The sequence below is a fragment of the Labrus bergylta genome, chromosome 6 (genome assembly GCF_963930695.1).
Source record: "Labrus bergylta chromosome 6, fLabBer1.1, whole genome shotgun sequence".
In the NCBI taxonomy this organism is placed as follows: Eukaryota; Metazoa; Chordata; class Actinopteri; order Labriformes; family Labridae; genus Labrus; species Labrus bergylta.
This window is the reverse complement of record NC_089200.1, coordinates 6931026-6950507: the sequence shown is the minus strand read 5'-3', so window position 1 is coordinate 6950507 and position 19482 is coordinate 6931026. Positions and strand designations below refer to the sequence as shown.

At 40.6% G+C, this 19482-nt stretch overlaps 1 protein-coding gene across 2 annotated transcripts in view; it reads right to left on the bottom strand.

Moving 5' to 3' along the window:
- ddah1 (dimethylarginine dimethylaminohydrolase 1) overlaps positions 1–19482 on the bottom strand; it is an 89928-nt gene that overhangs the window by 19838 nt on the left and 50608 nt on the right. For both annotated transcript variants that reach the window (XM_065955647.1, XM_020633741.3), the window contains 2 exons: positions 5229–5328; positions 723–796 (listed from right to left, as the gene is read on the bottom strand). In XM_065955647.1, coding sequence (XP_065811719.1) covers positions 723–796; positions 5229–5328 — 174 coding nt within the window. The remainder of the gene's footprint in view (positions 1–722; positions 797–5228; positions 5329–19482) is intronic.

The following is a 19482-nucleotide window of genomic DNA, read 5'->3' as shown; positions in this document are numbered from 1 at the left end:
ATAAACAATGACACAAATCCAGATGAAGCCGTGATTCAATGCTAACCAGTAATTGCCTGGTTAGTGGGAGGGATACACTTTTTGCCTCCTCCTGTACCTAACTTTAAATTGTAACGGTTCATAGCATTTCCTGCCATCAGTTTGTCAAAGTGTAGACAGCTAACACACAATGTTTAGGAGTGTGTGTACAGAAAATACAGTTTATACTTTTTTTTTTGTTTTTAAAGAAAACAAAACAAGACTCACTTTGGTTCGTCGATACCTCAAGCTGCAAGTTAGTCACATCATAAGGTGTATTAAAAAAACGTTTAAGTTCTGTAGAGCGTCGGCGAACAACTATACTGTTTGGGTTCATTCTAGGTAACCTTATCAGCGTTGAAGCCAGAATATTCACCTCAGGAGTAGTTGGAAACCAAAGAGCTTAAAATAAATGTGAATACTGGATTAGAAAAGTGCCTGATGGCCAAAAAGAAAATCTGAGAATAAATGTTGCTTTATGTCTGCTGGCAACTGTTAGAGGTGGAGTGAGAAAAGTGATGAAAGTTTGATGTCTTTTGGACTTAGTCTGATGTTATATTGGATTTATGCAGGTTTAAAATATCAATTACAAGATCAATGTTGAGGACTGTGTGTATTTTATGTGGTGGTGTGTATGTATATTTATGCTTGCACTTTAAGTCAATTTCCTTGTTTGTATAAATCACAGCAACTCTTAAACTCACCTTGAAGGCATCAGCTAAGATCTCTGCTCCTCTCTGATTGGTCCGTTTGGAAAGGCCCACAAAAAACTCGCGACCTGAGGGAAGGAATCAGACACACCTGAAGTTGTGCAAAGAAATTCAATCAATTGAATTTGACTCGCTGGAGTTCACTTTAAAACAATACTACTTTATGGATGCCCGCATGCAGCAGCTTGCCTACCAGATCAGATACGTACACCGTAGAAAGGAACATGCAAATCAAAGAAATGAATCTGTCTCAAATATCTCACAAATTAAAAATCTGTGAAGTCTACTGTAACAGATGAGCTAATGCAGCTAAACAAAGCAATCCCCAAAGGCTGTACTTTATGAATATATGTGAGAAAGGCCAACAGTGCTGGCTGTGATGGGGCACAAACACAGCCCTGGATGACTGCTGAGCAGCAGCAGCAGCAGCAGCAGCAGCAGCACACTGAGCTCCGTGATGGCTTCTTGAGTGTAGCTGTTCAGCTTCTACAAAATGAGCCGCAAGCCGAGACGCTGCCAACAGGAAATGTTTTTAACTCTGCCATGTGAAACCGATTTCAGCTGGAAGGAACGACAGCTCAAAGCCAGTGTCTAGAAACCCAATTAAGTGTACTTTGCTTTTTCTTTTTTTTTTTTTGCTTCTCGTGGCCTGCTCAGTGTAAAGGAAGACACTGACCCACATTTTGACTCACCGCACGACTGTAACAGAATGTACAGAAGATCTAATAAAGACCGCTGTGCTCTTGATTCGTCGCCATCGTCAATTTTTTTTTTAACACGTGCCAGAAAAAGAAGAGCCTTTGATTTGACAATGTGCACTGAGGTGTACAATGTTTTTTGCTACAGATTTTATTTTCGAGGGAAATTCCGCTCAGCGAGCCCAGGTGGCGGGTCAACGAGGTCACATGGTGGAATGCTCGTGTGGAGGATCCCCAAACACACACACACACACACACACACACACACACACACACACACACACACACACACGTACCTGAAGTCGCACAATGGTTTTCTCACCAAGTAAACTCTATATTATATTGTAGTTATTGTACATGGAACATACAATACTTCAAAAGGAAAGCACAGATAGATTGGGAAGTTTCATAGAGTAACTAACTTCCCCTCCCACTTCTAGAGTTGAACCTGAACAGAGTGTATTTTGACATCTGACAATATTTCTATCCTTATTTGCATGTGTATATCTTTATATTCTGGAGGCCAGTATTTAGGTTGTTTTATTGATTTATAATTGGTTTAAAGGCTTGAAGTCAGAACAAATGATAATACAGCTCGAAAAAAGGTATCCACAATGTATTGTATTGTGTTGATGAAAAACAGAATAATAAATAATAGATAATAAAAATGTGTTTTTCGCTGACTGATAACCGTGTATAAAATTATAGTTCTGACAATGCAGTCTTGCTGTCTTAAGTTTGAATTACTTATTGTGTTTTTATACATGATTCAACAGTCAACTAACATCAAAGCACTGACACCCATTAGATTCATGTAAAATCCTAAAATCATCCCAAAACATCAAACTGTGGGTCGCTAACAGAGGAGCGCCCTACCACCACCACCACCTCCACCTTCCGCCCCTTGTGATTGTACATGACAACATACATGTTCAGTACGAGAACTGTCGTAAATTGACTGGGCACTCTGAAAGAGTAAATCAAAATGCCCTTAATGTACAGATATTAACCTGACATGTTGTTTTTAATGTACTTTTTACATATCATATATTTACATTTCAACTGCTAAATCAACATTTGCCAACTATTATACAACGTTTTTAAATGAAATGTGACTGAAAACTCTGCTCTGTATCTTTTAAGGTTTATTACATGCAAGTCTGTGTTACGGTTATTTACTGAAATTCGACGGTATCCACTTGTCTGCCAGTGCCCTACAGTTTTTCTAACAGAGTAAAGCTTGCTCCCTGAGGTTTTTTTTGGTGTGGTTTTCCATTCACAGGGGCGGCTGTGGATTAGTGGTAGAGTTGGTCGTCGCTCAACTGGAAGGTCTGGGGTTTGATCCACACCTCCTGCAGCCACATGCTGATGTGTCCCTGGGCAAGACACTTAACCTTGGATTGCTCCTGCTGCTTCCTCTGCAGCGTGTAAATGGGATTAATAATGACTGATGAACACTTCATAACAGCCTCTGCCATTAATGTGTGAAAGTGTTTGAGCTGCAGTGAAAAAGCACTTTGAGGAGAAACGCACGACACATTTTTAAGTCCATTTACCATTTCCTTAAATGTTCTTATCTGTATATAAAGTCAACAAAAACACAGATAGTTCTTACAGTATATTAAAGTAAAGGGTGGTGGTAAATCCCTCCCTGTGTTTTCTGTTAGAAATAAATCTAAACACACTGAGTTTGAGATGTAAAAATGAAGGCAAAGCTGGAGTTGTAAAAAACAAAACAACTCTGCTGGACAGTGTGTTTGCACTCCTACACTCTGCTGCGTTAGTACATACAGATATTTTTTGTCAGCTTGCAGAATTTCTTGGCTTATGTATGGCCCTAAAGGGAAAATGTAGGTCATTTACGTCAGTAATGACGGGAGGAAAACACGTCAACGCTGACCTGGAGCATGGAGGCAAGGTGGAAAAACATGGCCTCCTCCTTGTAAGGTTTTCGTCACGCTGCTCACAAGAACCAGAGGCTCATTGTACACGGGTGAGTCAAAACTTCTCCTAATCGTTGGGCTTACAGAGGTTCAAGCATACAGCTTACAAAAGTCATATTTGTTTCTTGTTGACTTTGTGGGAAGTAGGATTAGTTTGACATCATGCTGTGACCAGGAGTTTGAGAAAACATGGAGAAATGCCTCCAGTGACCTCATTGCCTGACCATAGAGCAGCTTACAGGACAGCTTTGTGAACAAGGAAATCAGCAGTCAGGGTTTGACATGTTATTCCTGGAAAATATTAATTAAGGATATTTATCTTTATGTCTGTAGATCTGATTAGGACACGTTTTACCTTCATAAGGAAGTTTTACAAGACCATGGTAAATGATATTGAAAGTGGGTGCTTTACAGTGAAACATTAAAATTGACTAAAGAATGAAAAGTAAATCTTTTCACTAAATTGGAGAGACTAACTGCAAAGGCTTGTTTGTTAAGATTTGTCTGGGGGGAGCTGTGCAGCCAGTCATGGTCAAGGCCCATTAAATGTCAACTGTTTTACTGTTTGTGTGTTTTTGCAGACTTTTTATACAACTTAGAAAAGTTAGATTTCTTTGGATAAAGTCCTATTTTTACCATTTAACTATTTTTATTCGCTTGCAGTGGTGTGTTCTTGCTCGGTTGGTGGATTAAGCACTAATTAGAGAACCTTCACAGCTCTGGGAAAAAGATTGAGAGACCACTCCACATTTTCCTTAAATCAGCATCTCTTCATGCATGGAAGCCATTCTATTCCTGTGTCTGTTTAATGTCAACACAGGTACTGTACACCTCATTCTACTTGATGAGGTACTGATTTGGTGATCACCTGACAAGCCAGTGAACGAAGCAGAGAGGCTTGAATTTTTGTGCCAAGAGGGGTGTGATGTGACACAACAGCAATGTGAAAACTGGTGAAGAGCATGCCAAGACACATAAAAAAAAAAAAAAAAAAACATTATTCCATCATATATTGATTTCTGAGCTTGTCCTCAGTTAAAAAAAACAATCTTCTGTTGTTTGGTCAGGGGAAGAAAAAGGAGGTAGCTATACGCACATCATGTATGTGCAGGGCAGCAAGCAGCAGACTGAGGAAGAATATAGAAGCGCACACTTGCTCAAATGCCACAAAAAGTTAAAATTTCGACAAGAGGTCTTCTTCAGGTGATAAAAACGATTAGTGGGTCACCTATCTCCTTTTTTGGTCCGGGAAAGACCCACACCGAGTGCAAAATGTCAAGATCGAAAACAAAACTTAAAGGTGCACTCTGGAGTTTTTGGTGGAGAGAAATGTGAAAGTTGGAGAAACGACATCACTCCCACTAACCTTCCTGAACATAATTGACATATTCCTCGATCTTTGGTATCACCACCACACTTTTTTTAAACTTCCAGTGTTATTATACTTACTATAATTATCCTAATTCATTTGAAGTAGAAGCACTCAAATGAACTTACCCTTTTACACTTTACCCAGTTGGGAAGTCGAGAGAAATGTCGTAAACAATAAAACAAGAATGTTTATTTTGCTCTAATACAAACATATTAAAAAGTCAAATCAAAGAAAAACACATTTTTGCAGTGGTCTTTTAATTTCTGGAGATGTATATGTTAAATGTTGGCGGAGTTTCATATAATTATGGAACATGATTTTCTTACAGGATTTTTTAAAGGTTTGTAAATGTCCATTCTTGTAGCCCTTTAGTGATAGCTTTAGTTCAGTCAATCTTCCTGATGTCGATGGCCTCAGGCTGATGTCTGATGTGTATATTGGGTGCTCTATGTGTTCAGCATGAACAGATTTAAAGGACATGGCTCACCTGTAAACAGCACGTCTCCTCCATCCAGTGTGGCGGTCTCATCAGTCATTTCCACAATGTTCAGATTCAGATCCTTCAGCGCTCCTTTCATTGTCTCAGCCTGGAACAAACACGGGGACACAAACAGAGAGACATTTCAAACATCTGCTGAAAATAAACACACAAGACTGAATTGTCATGACGTACAGTGAGCCACGCTGCCGAAACCATCAGCATTTCCTGTCTCGGGGAGTATTCGGATACGCTCCAGTTGTAATCCGACGACGGTAAACAGGATGATGAAAATCAGTTTGAGGATTTCATTGGATTTCAGTAGGGAACTTTATTCAGCTGGATCCAGGTTCCTGAGACTGAGCACATTGACAAAAAAAACATTTTCTCTCCAACACATCGTGATGACATCATTTTAATGAGCCATGAAATGATGTCATTTTGGAGGAAGTATGTTAAAATTTTTACAAGGAAAGGTCTGCGGAAAATAGGTAGGCTGAAGGACAAACACAAACTCTTAAAATTCTTCTTCCTGTCCTCAAACTCTGGGTCATCTATCGTTTATATATTAACAGGAAGGAAGTTTAAGGTCGGCTGCAAACCGGGAAATAAAAGCATTTATTATTAATGCATTCCATGGATGGTAAATTCTGGGAAATCCACATTGTACCTGCCTGTCCTCTCTGCTGAACCTGAGGAAATATCAGGTATTTTTGTTGGCTGAACTTTAGCTGCTCTGCTCTCCTGTCTGACCGCCCAGTGTGATTTTACTGTCCTGTTTTTGGGGTTTCAGCGGGAGTAGTTTCCGAGGCCAGTCATGTTAGCGAGAGCATCAGTGTTTCCACTGCAGGCCACTATCTCACTATGACCTCAGCCCGCAAACTGTGCTTCTTGGCCCGACACAATGCTTCTGCTTCTCCTCATTTGTTGAGGGCCGAAGCATGAGGTCATCCAGGTAGACTGCCATGCACTTTCCAGATAACACAATGGAGGAGGCCTGCATGCGCACACACTTGTGCAATTGTTCCAAAAGTGGTCGTTATCATGCTTCTATGGAGTCTATAAATTCCTGATTATGAGCACCTCTTAAAGCCTTTTCAGAAGTATACCATGGTAAAATGCTAAAGATAATAACAAACATATTAATTTATGTTTGCATGCACTTCACAATCAAATATAGCCATTTGATCAAAGCCTAAATCAGCGGATCACTGGAAATGTCTGGGGATTTAAAGATCACCTATAAGCCTTTACTGTCTCAGAATGTTCTACAGCAATGACATTTTTCCACCAATACTTCAGAACATAGAGCAGATTTTAGATACATCTTGTCATTAGGAGATACTTGTATAGTGGGTTTCAGCTTAGCCTTGAGCCAAATAGCTAACAGTATGCTAGCAAGATTCGTACGAAATAAAAATGTTAATGAATGACATATGGTTCATTTAACTTGACATTTTGTTGAACAAAAAGATAAGCTAGCTGACCAGACATGTCAATGTGCCCAAAATCTAAAGTTCTACAAACAAACAGCCTACAGGTCACGTTTATTGTTAGCCATAGCCAGAAGAAGAGAGTTGATTAATGACTTAGCGTTTGTGTGACAGGGGCTAATCAATCTGTTAAATGTACCATCAAATTATATTTACTTGATGTCAATTGTAAACAATGTTAACAACGCTGAATCACAGCAGTATAGCCAGAATATAGCATTCTGGCTCATAGCTAAACTAGGCCATTTATGAGCTGCACAGCAGACTGGAATTATCTCCCTTTGCCAAGTCATACCTAAAATCCATTTCTATAACTGGAGTAGTGAATGTTTCAAATTTGTTAGAACATTATGGTATGTGAATCACTTTCTCATGTTTTAGACCAACATGATCCCTAACTCGATTAGCAACCTATAGCCAATCAAAAAATAGTTTTCCACCTGAACATGGCTATAAACTGTGGTATGATACACTCAGTTGTGAGTCTGTTAAGTACACCTAACTTCAATTAATACATCCTACTATTTTGTTTTTATTGAGGCTGTTGAATTAATTTGTGTTATGTTAGGTGTTTGTTTTTTTTAACCTTTTTCCACTCAGGGTTAACTTCAATTATGTGGAATAGATGGCTGTTGTTTGAGAATGTTTTTTGCTCAGTGTATCTAACTAACTTGTATCTGTATTAAATCACCACATGGCTTTTATCATTGGGTTTAAGATTGGATTTATCTATTTGTTTGGATGAGGTTCCTTTAAATGACCTTGTGACCCCATGACTCAATGCACTTTTCCAGTATATTTACCTTCCAGTGGTAAGACAGTGGAATCCCCCTGAAAAAAAAATCAAACTTTCCCCCTCTATGTTTCATCGTCTCTGCAGGCGTTCTGCTCGTCTTTCTGCACCAGTTAACTTAAGAGCACAGCGTCCTTCCAAGAAACTGCATCACAAATGTATCAGTGGTTTCTTGAAGGCCTTGACAGCAACCACGTGCCACATATTGAGTATAGGTAGCAGTTAATCCCTTGCAAAAGGCAAGCCAAAGGAACACTCTCTGTTTTTCATTAGGTAAAAGGTTTGTATGTACACTGAGCGGTTTACAAAAGGTTGAGTTGGGTTCAGGGGAAATAAACAATCCAGATGGTCGGGATTGAACTTTCTGTTGAAGTCATGTATTGTGTTTACTCTGTGTTCCGTTGAGACAGAACACAACACGTCATACTCACTGAAGGGGGAACAAATTGCCCCTACAATATGCAAATAATCGCTGAAGCACTGCAAACATGACATTAACGAGCCAAATGCACAACAAACCAGCATGTCAGTGGATTATTACAGCAGCCCGGCCCTACCTGAGACGAAAACATTGACTGACACACACAATATTATCTTTCTCTCTCAGTGACCCTTCTGCTTACCATGATTACCTGAGAAAAATGTTTCTGCTGAATGGCCAGAAGTTGAATAAACTTCAACAAAGAATAAAACCAAACCATTCTAAGTGTAGCAAGCTTCAACGTTACAGTTTGTTTGGACAAATAACTGATTGTTAGGATCCCAGAATTGTCCCATTCACCCTGCTGACGCCTCACATCAATTGTATGTGCCCTCTATTGTCTCCTTTATCGTCTCAGTTTTTCTGAGATGCTTATAGAACGTTCTGGTTGCTTTACTGCATTGGCAGCGTTAAGGTTTTCAATTGTTCTATTGCTGTGTTCTAGTCGACAAAAGGGAAGTGAAGGCAAATGGAAAGAACTTGAATTGTTTTCCCCCTTGCGCTCTTTGTCTCTACTCTCAGAGCCAAGTAAATCTCTTCTCCTCTTTGACTCATCACCTGTGTGGAAACATCAGTCGGTTTGAATATTGAAGGTATAAACAATGACGGAGTATGTCTGACTATGCCCACCAGCCAGGCCAGATTTGCAACAAAAGATGGGGAACAGCCAAGGCAACTATGATCCCTGAGAACGCAAAAGTAAATACATTTTGAAGTGGAGTACAAGTCCAGACAAAAGAAAATGTCAGGTAAAAGAAGAGGGACTGACCAAATTAAGTAGAAAGTACAAGTACAGACTACTACAGGTATAAAAGGTCAAAAGTAGCCTTCTAAAGGACATTTCTGTTTCTGTGCAAAGCTAACTCAAACTCACCTCATATCTGGGAAACTATAAAACAAAATCATGCTGAATGTTAACAATGTTAAATAAATGGTCGGAAATGGTGACCCACTTAGCAACAGCGTGCAATACATTTTTGTTGGGATTTTCTTCTGCTGCTTTTGGCTGGTTCAGTTTATCCATGCCATTAAGGTCTGTCCTGATCTGAGATGGGTCATGGACATCACATTCACTAGACCCCTGCCTTGCATGTTATGTCTAATAAGTTGTTTTCTTTGTCATGATTGATATACATTGATGGATACTTCCCTATGTGTTGGATTAGATAAGGTAGAAATCAGTCTAAATGTATTGAAGGCTGGCAAAATTATGGAAAAATAAAACCAGCGACTTCCTTAAATACATTACAGCTAAAGTACCGGGTCTGTTTTTAAAAAGGAAGTAGTAAAAAGTTGAATATATTAGTCTTACAATGACAGAGGTACAGTAAAAAGTTGAGTACAGATACCTGAAATCTCTGCTTTAGTACAATTACTAACTTGTTATGTCCGACCTCTGCTTTTTTTCTTTCCCAGATAGAAACACCTTTCATTGTGCTCTGTCTCCATCATTATCAGCTACTGCTTTTTTCCTCTCTACTTCTATCTGTACAAAACTGGAGCCTCCACTATCACAGCGGTCGCCTGCCCAGGAATCTGCAGCACTGTAATGAAGCGGCTCTGCGCCTCATCTCTCTGGCATTTCCTCTGACATCACTGTAGGTGATGTGACCCAAAGTACGTTTAGAACCCCCCCCCCCACCACCACCACCATTTAAAAACATAATAACCCCCTATACATAGACTGCAGTGGGTATCTGCTCTGTCTGCTGCGGTGCGTGGTAGAGAACATCAATTAGGCCGTCTTTCCACAGAGACCCCAAAAATGTAACTCATGGGTTTAGATATCAGATTTAGTGCATGGAGAAAATGATACGCTGACAAAAAAAACCAAGGACAAAGAAGAACAAACTGAAGAAAAATCCATTTGAATTAGATCCATGTCACAAATGTTTAGAGGGGGCTTTCCCACTACAAAAGTACGGCCGCACTGTGGGGAAGATTGAGTGTAGTGATGTAATGGTCCTGTGTATACAGTTTGTGAATGGTCAGGAATACAATGACTGCACCAAATAAATCACAAACTCACTGTAATTTATCACTTACTATATACAAACAAATGCCACTGCCCAAACCGTGTCGCTTCAGAGCCAAGTGACTAATCATCCAATATACTACAAAGTTTCCAATGAAATTACGACATCTCTCAAGACTACATGCAAAACTGTTTTGTTACTCAAATCCAATCTTAAAGAGAGATTTTCAACAGCTCTTGATCAGATGGAATTTGTGTGTCAAGATATCACCAACTTATATCTGGGTTGGGGCGGCTGTGGCTCAGTTGTTAGAATCGTCGTCCCTCAACCAGAAAGTCGAGGGTTGGATCCCCAGCTTGTCCTTGGGCAAGACACTTAACCCCGAATTGCTCCCGCTGCTTCATCGGCGGCGTATGAATGGGATTAGTGACTTCTGATGGTCTCACAACACTCACACTTAAGTTGCATAGTGAAGACACAAAATAACCTGTCGAATTTTGAATTAGAGTCACGAGAGAATAGAATCCAAATATGGTTTGGTTTCCAGATCGCAAAGACTCACATTTGTTGTAGGGAGTCAGCAGGAAGGACATGACGTGAAAAGGTTTCTGCAGAAGTAACAGTGTAATCTTTACAACATAACAGAGCGATAAGATGGCGGATGAGCAGCAGAATCTGATGCTTTGATGTCTGCATTCATACCAATGCTATGCGTAATTGGGTGTATTCAGTTTCTTGGAAATAACTTCAAAGAACATGGTGGCAAGAAAACGAGTATGAAGCGGCTTAATTCAAGCATGAAGACTAGTTTTTTGCTGGTCGTGTGATATTGACATCATCAACCCTGTCCCCTCAGTCACCATGGATTTTCCTGAATATTACCTGCTTCATTCACATATCAGCTCACCACGACTTCTTGACGAGACTTTACTAGCAGGCTGGTGGGAAAACATATGGAGCAAATCAGGGTTAGAACTTTAGCCATTTGCATTCAACAGCCCTTAAAATTTGGGGAAGTCTTCAGGAGTGCAGTGTATGTCTAAAAGGGTCATGCACAATGCTTTCACAATTTTTACACCAGCACTGTTGTTTGGCTCGATTGCCATTTAAGCTGGGACAGCTGCAGCTGGGAATGACACATTCAGCTGTGTCCTTGCAGAGTAAGATCAAATTCAGTCTGGCTCCGACACAATTCTGGCTCCCAGATTTTGTGGTTGCACACTTTGAGAAGTTCCTGACAATTAGCTACACACGGTCTAGCTCTGGGTCAGTGCCAACCTAAAAAAAATGAACAGGTAAGGGACAGTTTTGCCCAATACTTTGATTTTGTTGAGATTGGCAGCAAGACAAATCACTGAAAATTCTACGGGAAATGTGTTTGTTTGGCCTGTAAATGATAACCAGTCCTCAAAAGTCCAACAGAGATTTGAACAGAGTAGCATCAGATCCCTGGAGGAGGCAGTATTTCTTGAAAATATGATTGTCCATGCTGGAAGTATTGATTTAACAGACAAAAGTTGCTACGGAGAGGCACGTGATAAACAGCGTCTCCATGGGCTGCAATGTTTAAACAACTCTCAGTTGGCACCAAAAGGCCGGGTGTACGCCAAGAAAAACCCTCCCGACATAATCACACCTTCACCTGTCTGCAGTCTTCATGTTGTTTGCTGCACGTTTTGACGCTACCATCAACATGTTTTTGCAGAAACTATGATTCGCTGAAGCAAATAACCTATATACTTGTGCTCAATTGGCAGGAGGGCCTCTTTTTACCTGCTGCAACGCATCCATGGTTCAAGAGGTTTTGCATTGATAATTCAAGCAGTTGTTTTAAAGTTTCAATGCTTTCTTATCAAAAAGGTCTTCATGCCCTAATTGGTGTCAGTCTAGGGGTCCTTGCTGTTAGAACCCACCCTATGCACATTGTAACATTACATGAAGCTGTAACTAAACCAGACTCTCTCTTCTCCTGTATAACAATCAATGCAAACTGTGTACTAAGTACTTTTAATGAAGATTGACAAAGCTCCTCAAGCAGCTACATAAAAAATAGCATGCTGCTGCAAGTTCCAAACAGTTCCACATAGTTACACTGCTAATTAAGGCAGATTAAAGCTTGAGATAATAAATGTCCAACCGCTTCCTCATGTGAATCGTTTGTACAGACTTCAATTTGAGATCCAACAGTTATTAAGTCAGGATCAGGGTTGGACGACGTCAACCACATTGGCATTTAAAGGTGTTTAAAGACAAATATTGCAATGGGTTGTCAAGCCACATAATTGTACACAGAACAATAAGACCAAGTTAACTTTTTAAAGTCTCACAATGATGACAAACCAGAAAACGTACACAAGAGGATATGGGGAAAGTAATGCATAATAAGAACAAAGCAAAAGAACCCCAAACACAAAAGAGCAAAAAACAACAGCAAAACGACCTCAATGGCGAGAAAACAACCAAACAGCAAAAAGAACCCAAGCAACAAAATACCCCAATGAACATATTTAACTCAACCATCACCAGACCCATCATAGGAACCATTTTAAAAATCCAGGCAACACAAGAACCTAACAACATGAGCCGAGACCAAGAGGAGCAGAGATTTATGATGATGTATACTACAAGAGATAGTAACAATAAAGGAGCTAAAAGCTGGTGTCTATTTTTTCTAGATTTTGTCTTAAGTTAGACTTAAAGCTGCTTGCTGCAGAATCAAGTTCATGAAACAGATATAAAATATATTTGTAGTTATGTACATACAAAAAATATAGTTGTGCTGGACTGAACGTGTGGAAAAGTAGCTAAAATACGGTAGGCAAAAATAACAATTGTTGTTCAGTAAATGAATAAATAAATACATTTTGACCTATAACTCCAAATTGAGTACCTCTAGCTCTTCTCTTCAGCCATTATTCACATTATCTCTTCCTTCACTCTTCTTTGGCCTGCTTTTTTGTCTCTCACATTCCCTCTTTTGTCTTTAAAACCCTCGTGTCAGGGTCAAGAATGCTCCTACAGGGCTTTTCATGCAGAGTGGCCTATTATCTCTCACTGTAAGGGACATCCAATACCCCACCCTGCCCAGGTGCCAGCTAACTTTGCCAGCACCTCCCTTCTCCTCTCCTTTCCAACCCACTTATGCTGCTTTCTTCTTCTCTTCTCCCTCCATCCTTTGATTTGAGTGCTTGGCCAGGCGACATGCTGTTAGACCAGCACCCTGCTTTGAATGAAAAAGGCTTTTTTTAAATTCATTAGGGAGGCTGAGGACTCCGAGATCCAGCCAGTCTGCCCGGCACATTCCTGCCGTTCCAGCCCAGGACAGGGGAGACGGAGCGGAGAGAACAGTCTTTTATTCAAGCCTTTTTATGGAGCCCTTCTCCCTTCTCTCGCCCCTGGTACCCGTGGATATCGCATTCTGCTAAAAAGGACCATCAGTCTGATAGAGCACGGTGCATTTGGAAAGGGAACAAGAACACAACAATGGCATTCCTGAAGGTCATCCTAGCCTCCCTACACCAGGCAACCGAGTCCCACGCTCCAACATAATGGGGACGCAGCATTCCTCTGCGCCTCACACGCAAGAGGTTAGCCTCTTCAAATGACAGCTATCTGAACAGGCTGCAGCGTATGAATTTACATCAATCAATGGCACATTATGCCAATCAGTTGGGTTGGTTATGACAACAAAAAGGGCATTTAGGAGTGATTTTATGACAAAATAAACTTTTATTTTTCAGGGCTTTCTTGTTTTGGAGAAAGCAAATGATTGAGTATAAATCTACATTTAACTTTATTGATATTAGAGTTGTTTTATTACCAATACTAGCTTTAGTGGAGCTACAATTAGCGGTGATTCTCCAAAAAGCTGTCGGGAATCTGCCGCTTCTTTGTATCATCTTGGACTTAAGACAAGCGAGACATCATTTCAAGGTACATGACATGTAGTCATTGGATCCATTGTTAATACAAAAACATTCACTAGCTGTTTCGTTACAATCTGAAAGATCCCAGAAAAAGAAAAAAAAACAATCTGTCAGTTGTTAGAGTTCATTATTTCAAAGAGCTGTGCACAGAAACAAAGCAAAAAGTGATTTGTTTGGACTGCCATGTGGGCACAAGGTTGAACGGGGAGTCTTGTGCGTCACTGCCACACTTTGGCTGGACATCCAGGACAACAGGTGATGATCGGAACAGATACCAGAGGCCTAATGCAGAGGAACGTTCAAAGAGCAGCTGAATGGGAATAATGACTGCATTTCAGGGCTGTCGACCAAAGTGGAATTTAGAATAAATGTACAAATCTCATTAGCTTTACATCGACAATGTGGATAAGGCTATCTTATCCTTTCAGGTATTAAGTCTCTGACATCATGGAGGAAACAGAGAAATGATTCCCTTTGTTTGCTGAGGAGAGTTAGTGCGATTAAATGGCTCAATTATAGAAGCTTTGCTGCAGGCAGAGGTTTCAAAGTGTGCTTCTTTAAAAAAAAAAAAACAAGAGGCGGCAATGAGGGCGGAAATCTAAAGAAGCTGTAATGGGGTTCTGTCAGGGCTACTGTTACAATCTTACACTCATCTTCTTTGCACACAGACACACACATACTAAACTCTGAGAGAATACACACAGAAATTATGTAAATCCAACAGTGGGAAGTTCTGTTATCGGAAATCAGCCACTGCAGTCGCTTTTACAGAGGACAGATGAAGCTTGAATGCAAAGGCACACAGGTGGGTGCATACATGGGGAATGAGGGCCCAGTGTGATGCTGTCATGGTGGTCAAATGGTACATTCCTATGGGGGAAAGAACTGCGACGGTTGGAGCTGTCACAGCCTGTAAACGAGAGTATGAAATGACAACAACTCATTTAGTAGCAGCCAAGAGAAAACAAACCCTCCACTGCCTGTCCTTGCGTTATCCAAACAAACTGGTGGTGTATGCTGGAACATACCTGTGGTTAACCAAGCCATGACAACCCCAGACCACCCCCTCTCTCTTAACCCCCCCACCTACCCCGGTCAGCTTTAGGATTGCATAAATGTTGAGAAGTAGGTCAATGGGAAGGCGTGCTCAGTTAACAGTAGCAGATCTGGAGACCCTCGCACCACCTCCACCACAAGGATCTGGCAGTCTGCCTCGGGAGAAGAGCTGTTTCAGCCAAACCTGCATTGCACTGTCAGGCTGCTTTTAACAACAGGGCTCCCAGGATATCAGGGCTCCAGGGAGAAAAAAAATGCCACATTTGAGTCTTGTACAACCTGCCTTGTACACATTTACAGCCTCAGTCTCCAATTGAGGAAGAGCGCAGTGAGGCCAAGATTACACAAGTCCTTTAAAAGAGCGGGAGAAACCAAGTGAAAGTGCAGGGCTTTGTGCCTCTGATGGTTAAATTGGTTGTCTTGTAAAAAAAAGCATTGTAAAAGAATAATGTGTGTGTGGAAGAGGTAATTGGATTTCAGAGGGATGAGCCTTCTGTAGCCTTCATGTAATTGCACATGAAAGTGTGTACAGACTCATTAAATTGAAAAAAAAAAAGACTTCTCTGTGATTCATTTTCTATTCAAGCTCTTTTGGCTGTTCATTATCCACTCCTTTCATTTTGGATAAAAAAACAAATGAAGGTAACAGGCGACGGTAGCGTAGTGGCTAATGTGCACGCTCAATGTACAGAGGCTGTAGCCCTCCAAGCGTGCGGCCCGGGTTTGAATCTGACATGTGGCTCCTTTCAAGCTTGTCATTCCCCACTCTCTCTCTCTCTCCCTGATTTAAACCTCGGTTATGACAAAGAAAATACCCTTTATCCTGTAGACTGAAAATGTTAAGGTCTAGCTCCTTTTTTCCAAATGACTTTTAGCGCTACCATTACCACAACAGAAAAAAGAGAAAACGTCTGAAACGTCCCTTTAACATTTGGGGTGTGCTGTAACTACAGAGATGAACACAACTCCCTGAGTTCCTTTTCTGCTAATGAGGCTTGTAGAATCTGTCAGATGACACTTTAACCTTTGAGATCAGCCATTATCAGGAAATGTTGCCCTGCACAGAACCCAAAATACACCAGGATCTGACAAGTTACTGTAATATTTCCAATTAATATGTGTATAATATGTGATTAAATAGGATAAAAAAATGCAAGAAGGAAATACTGAGAAACTTCCTCAATATAAGAGGAGTGACGTCTTGTACTGTAACACCTTTCTGGTGCTCAACCCAATGGGAGACACCCACGCAGAGCAGAGTACTGCAAAAATAAACAGAAATTTGAGCGTGTTTGACAAGTCCAAAGTCTGTCCCAGAGCAAATAAAGTGTTAGCTCCAATCAGCAGGGCTGTAAAGAATGTGTCTGCTGCCTACCTCTCACTGCGAAGGCTCCACAAATACAGAAGAGCTGCAGGCTAGGAGCTGTTGGATAACAGAGGGACGGAGGGGACTGTCGGTTCTGAATCAACGTGAGAGCCTCCGCCGAGGGGAAAAACCAGAGGGGGGCTTCAGTAAATACGTCTCCACTTGGCACCAACTCCTCTGTGTTTATTGGGTTTGACCCCCACAGAATGGACGTATATACCCAAACTAGGTGGAAAAGCCAATAAACGCACCTACCTCATGGAATATCACACTTCTCTAGCTAATTATCCCGTGCCTCGAAAACCAAAATCTTATCAAACAACAATACTCTATATAAAAATGAAGCTAGATCAATAACCCATTACGACCAAGAGCAAGAGTACATGTGTTTGGCGACATCATTTAGCACTGCTGCAACTTTGATATCAACAATACTTGTTTGTTCTCAGGATCAGATTGCATGCCGTCAAGGTCGCTCTGCTTTGAACAGCCAATAAAATGCTTTTATGGACCAACGTTTCCTCTGCTGTATATCAACTGGAAAACAACTGAAATATCCCAAGGATTAGAGGCTGAATGAAAATCCTTTGAGTGCAACTTCAGTTAAAATTCCTTTTTAATCTCACTCAGCAATTTAAGAAATGCTGAAAAGCTCCCGGTGCTCTGATAAACTTGAGATTTGCACTTGTTGGTAATTTGATGTCGTAGTCCAAATAAATAAGAATCTAATAGTCAAATATTTCTGATGTCGTGTATCAACATTAAAGCAAGGACAGCACACTTGGTACTGTCCTTGTTGAGGACAAACTAGTGAGACAAGAAGCTGTATGGCCTTCTTCTTTCCTCTCTTTTGTTTTCTCCTGAAGGGAACCTAAGTGGGAAACCCTGTTCAGCGTCACCTTTAGCCTACCTGGGCTGACAGACACAGGACCACCCATAAACCATCTCTGGTAAAAGGGTGACGCGGCTTGTAGTTCAAGGTGAGCACACTGTCAATGTCAATCTCATCAAGTGCTCCAGTAAAGATATGAAGTCAGAGTGTGAACCCGAGACCTTTTGAACTGAAATGAATTGTATTTAAAGGAAAATATGAATGATTTTGTATCTTTAAGTCCATTTGCATCAATCATGAGTCCATGCGATACAATTTGATACGATACACTCTTGTCCCAATGTGGAATTGGACTTTGGTGCTGCACATTTTTACCTGCCTCTACAGTAGAATCAATGCATAAAACAATAGAAACAAACAACAGTCCACAATGTAAACAGAGAAGCACACACCACTGTAAACCATACACAACATATATTGAACATTACCTGTATTGTACAACTAAGATTAAAAAAATAACAACTAAGCAGTTTGCTATAGATACCATGCCAAACTTTTAAGGGAATCTATTAATTTCTAAACAATACCGAAATCCTATTGGCAGAAACTGCTTTCAGGTTACGTGGGTTATGTAATCCATCATACTAAACCTCAAGTCTGCCTTTGTTTTTGAGAAAATCACATTATCGTAATGTGGTTACAAGGTTTAGCCTTTTAAACTCAATTATTAGCCTAGGATTTGATTTCTTAATGTATAATAATGAATGGAAGCCAAAGGATATTTGTAAAGAATAACATTGAAAATTGTACAACTTCATAATTTGTTCTTATGGCTTGATACAAAATACATTGACAGTGCTACCCATCCATCCATTATCTATACCTCTTTTGTAGTACTGGACTGTTCACCAGTCAACACAACACAATAAAACAGAAGTAGATGGAAATGTAGTTCCTTTGAATACTAGTGATGTGTTCAGTAGATTATCTGCAATGAGCCCCAAAACAAAATTCCAGTCATTTCTTAAGAGGCAAATAACAGCTCAGACATGCACCCCTGACCAAGAAAAATACAATCATGAGTACCTCACGTACCTCTATAGTTTAGTCAAGTGAAGGCAAATTCAAAGATGTGGCCTGAAATAAAAAATAATGCCACGGAAAGCTAATTAGCAACCTCTTGTTGCAGAAGTAAGACAAAAAGTCCAGAAATTTGGTGAAGCAGACTGAACAACTTTAGCTTTAAGTCGCTAAAACTTTGAAAATCAGTTGTATGGTCTGAGCTGGAACTAGAGTGCTGGCTTCCATTAGTTTCTTGAAGCTGTTGTTGACCAATTAATTTAGACTATACTGAGTTATGGAAACAGTATTAGTGAGATGGTAATATGCTTCTGTAGACATCTGCCAGGGACGTTTTGTGGAAGTACACATGGTTGAGGATAGAAAAAGGGAACTAAAGTTGAATGGAAAGTGGAATTCCTGACAACTGTCACCAGAAGACATTTCCCATAACCTGTCAGGCTTTCCGAGGGCTGCGGTTAACCGACTCTTATTGCCCTTACAGAATCAAAACTTGGCACCAACTCACGTGTACCAAAAGATGATTCAATTGAGATGATTTGGGTAGGAATCCCCATTGTGTTTGTTTTTGTTCCATGGGTTGAGGCCCCTGGAAAGCTAAAGTAAAAATACCCAGAGCTCCCACATTTTTAAGCTGTTTCAACATTTGTGAGGCCCTAGGTGCGCCACAGAACGGAATGTCCAACCAAACACACTCTGCAAATGTTTGTCTGAATTTATGCGACCCAGAACCATGACCTACTGGGCCTTTTCCAGGGGAGGAGATAGATACGTTCAGAGCTCGGAGTGCAGCGCGAAGCAGGGAGTATCACGCTACAAGAAGGGTCGAGAAAGGAGGCGTGGAGTCCTGTGTGAGTCACGTTATGATAAAATTCGTACTCAAGGCTTTCCCCTCTCTCTTTTCCCTCCCACGCAGGGAGTCCTCTTAGTGTATGGTGCTGGCTTACTCAGAGGAAGAGGAATTCCCGGCTAAGAGGTCAGGAAAGCAACAACAGTAAGGAGGAAAAGAAGTGGAGCCAGAGTCAAAGATTTCTGACCTCCCTGGATATTTGTTGTGACTGACAAGTGCTCTTCCCTCAAAAATTCCTCCCACCATGTGCTCCGATACTGTTTTTGTTCATGCTTTTAACATTCTGAATAGGAATTTGGCCGTAGGCTTGCATAACTGCAGAATCTGACCACCTTTGATGCCACGCATACTGCCTCAGCTGTCAAAAAGATCTGTTTATGTCTTTTCATATCGACATTCTTGTCATTATT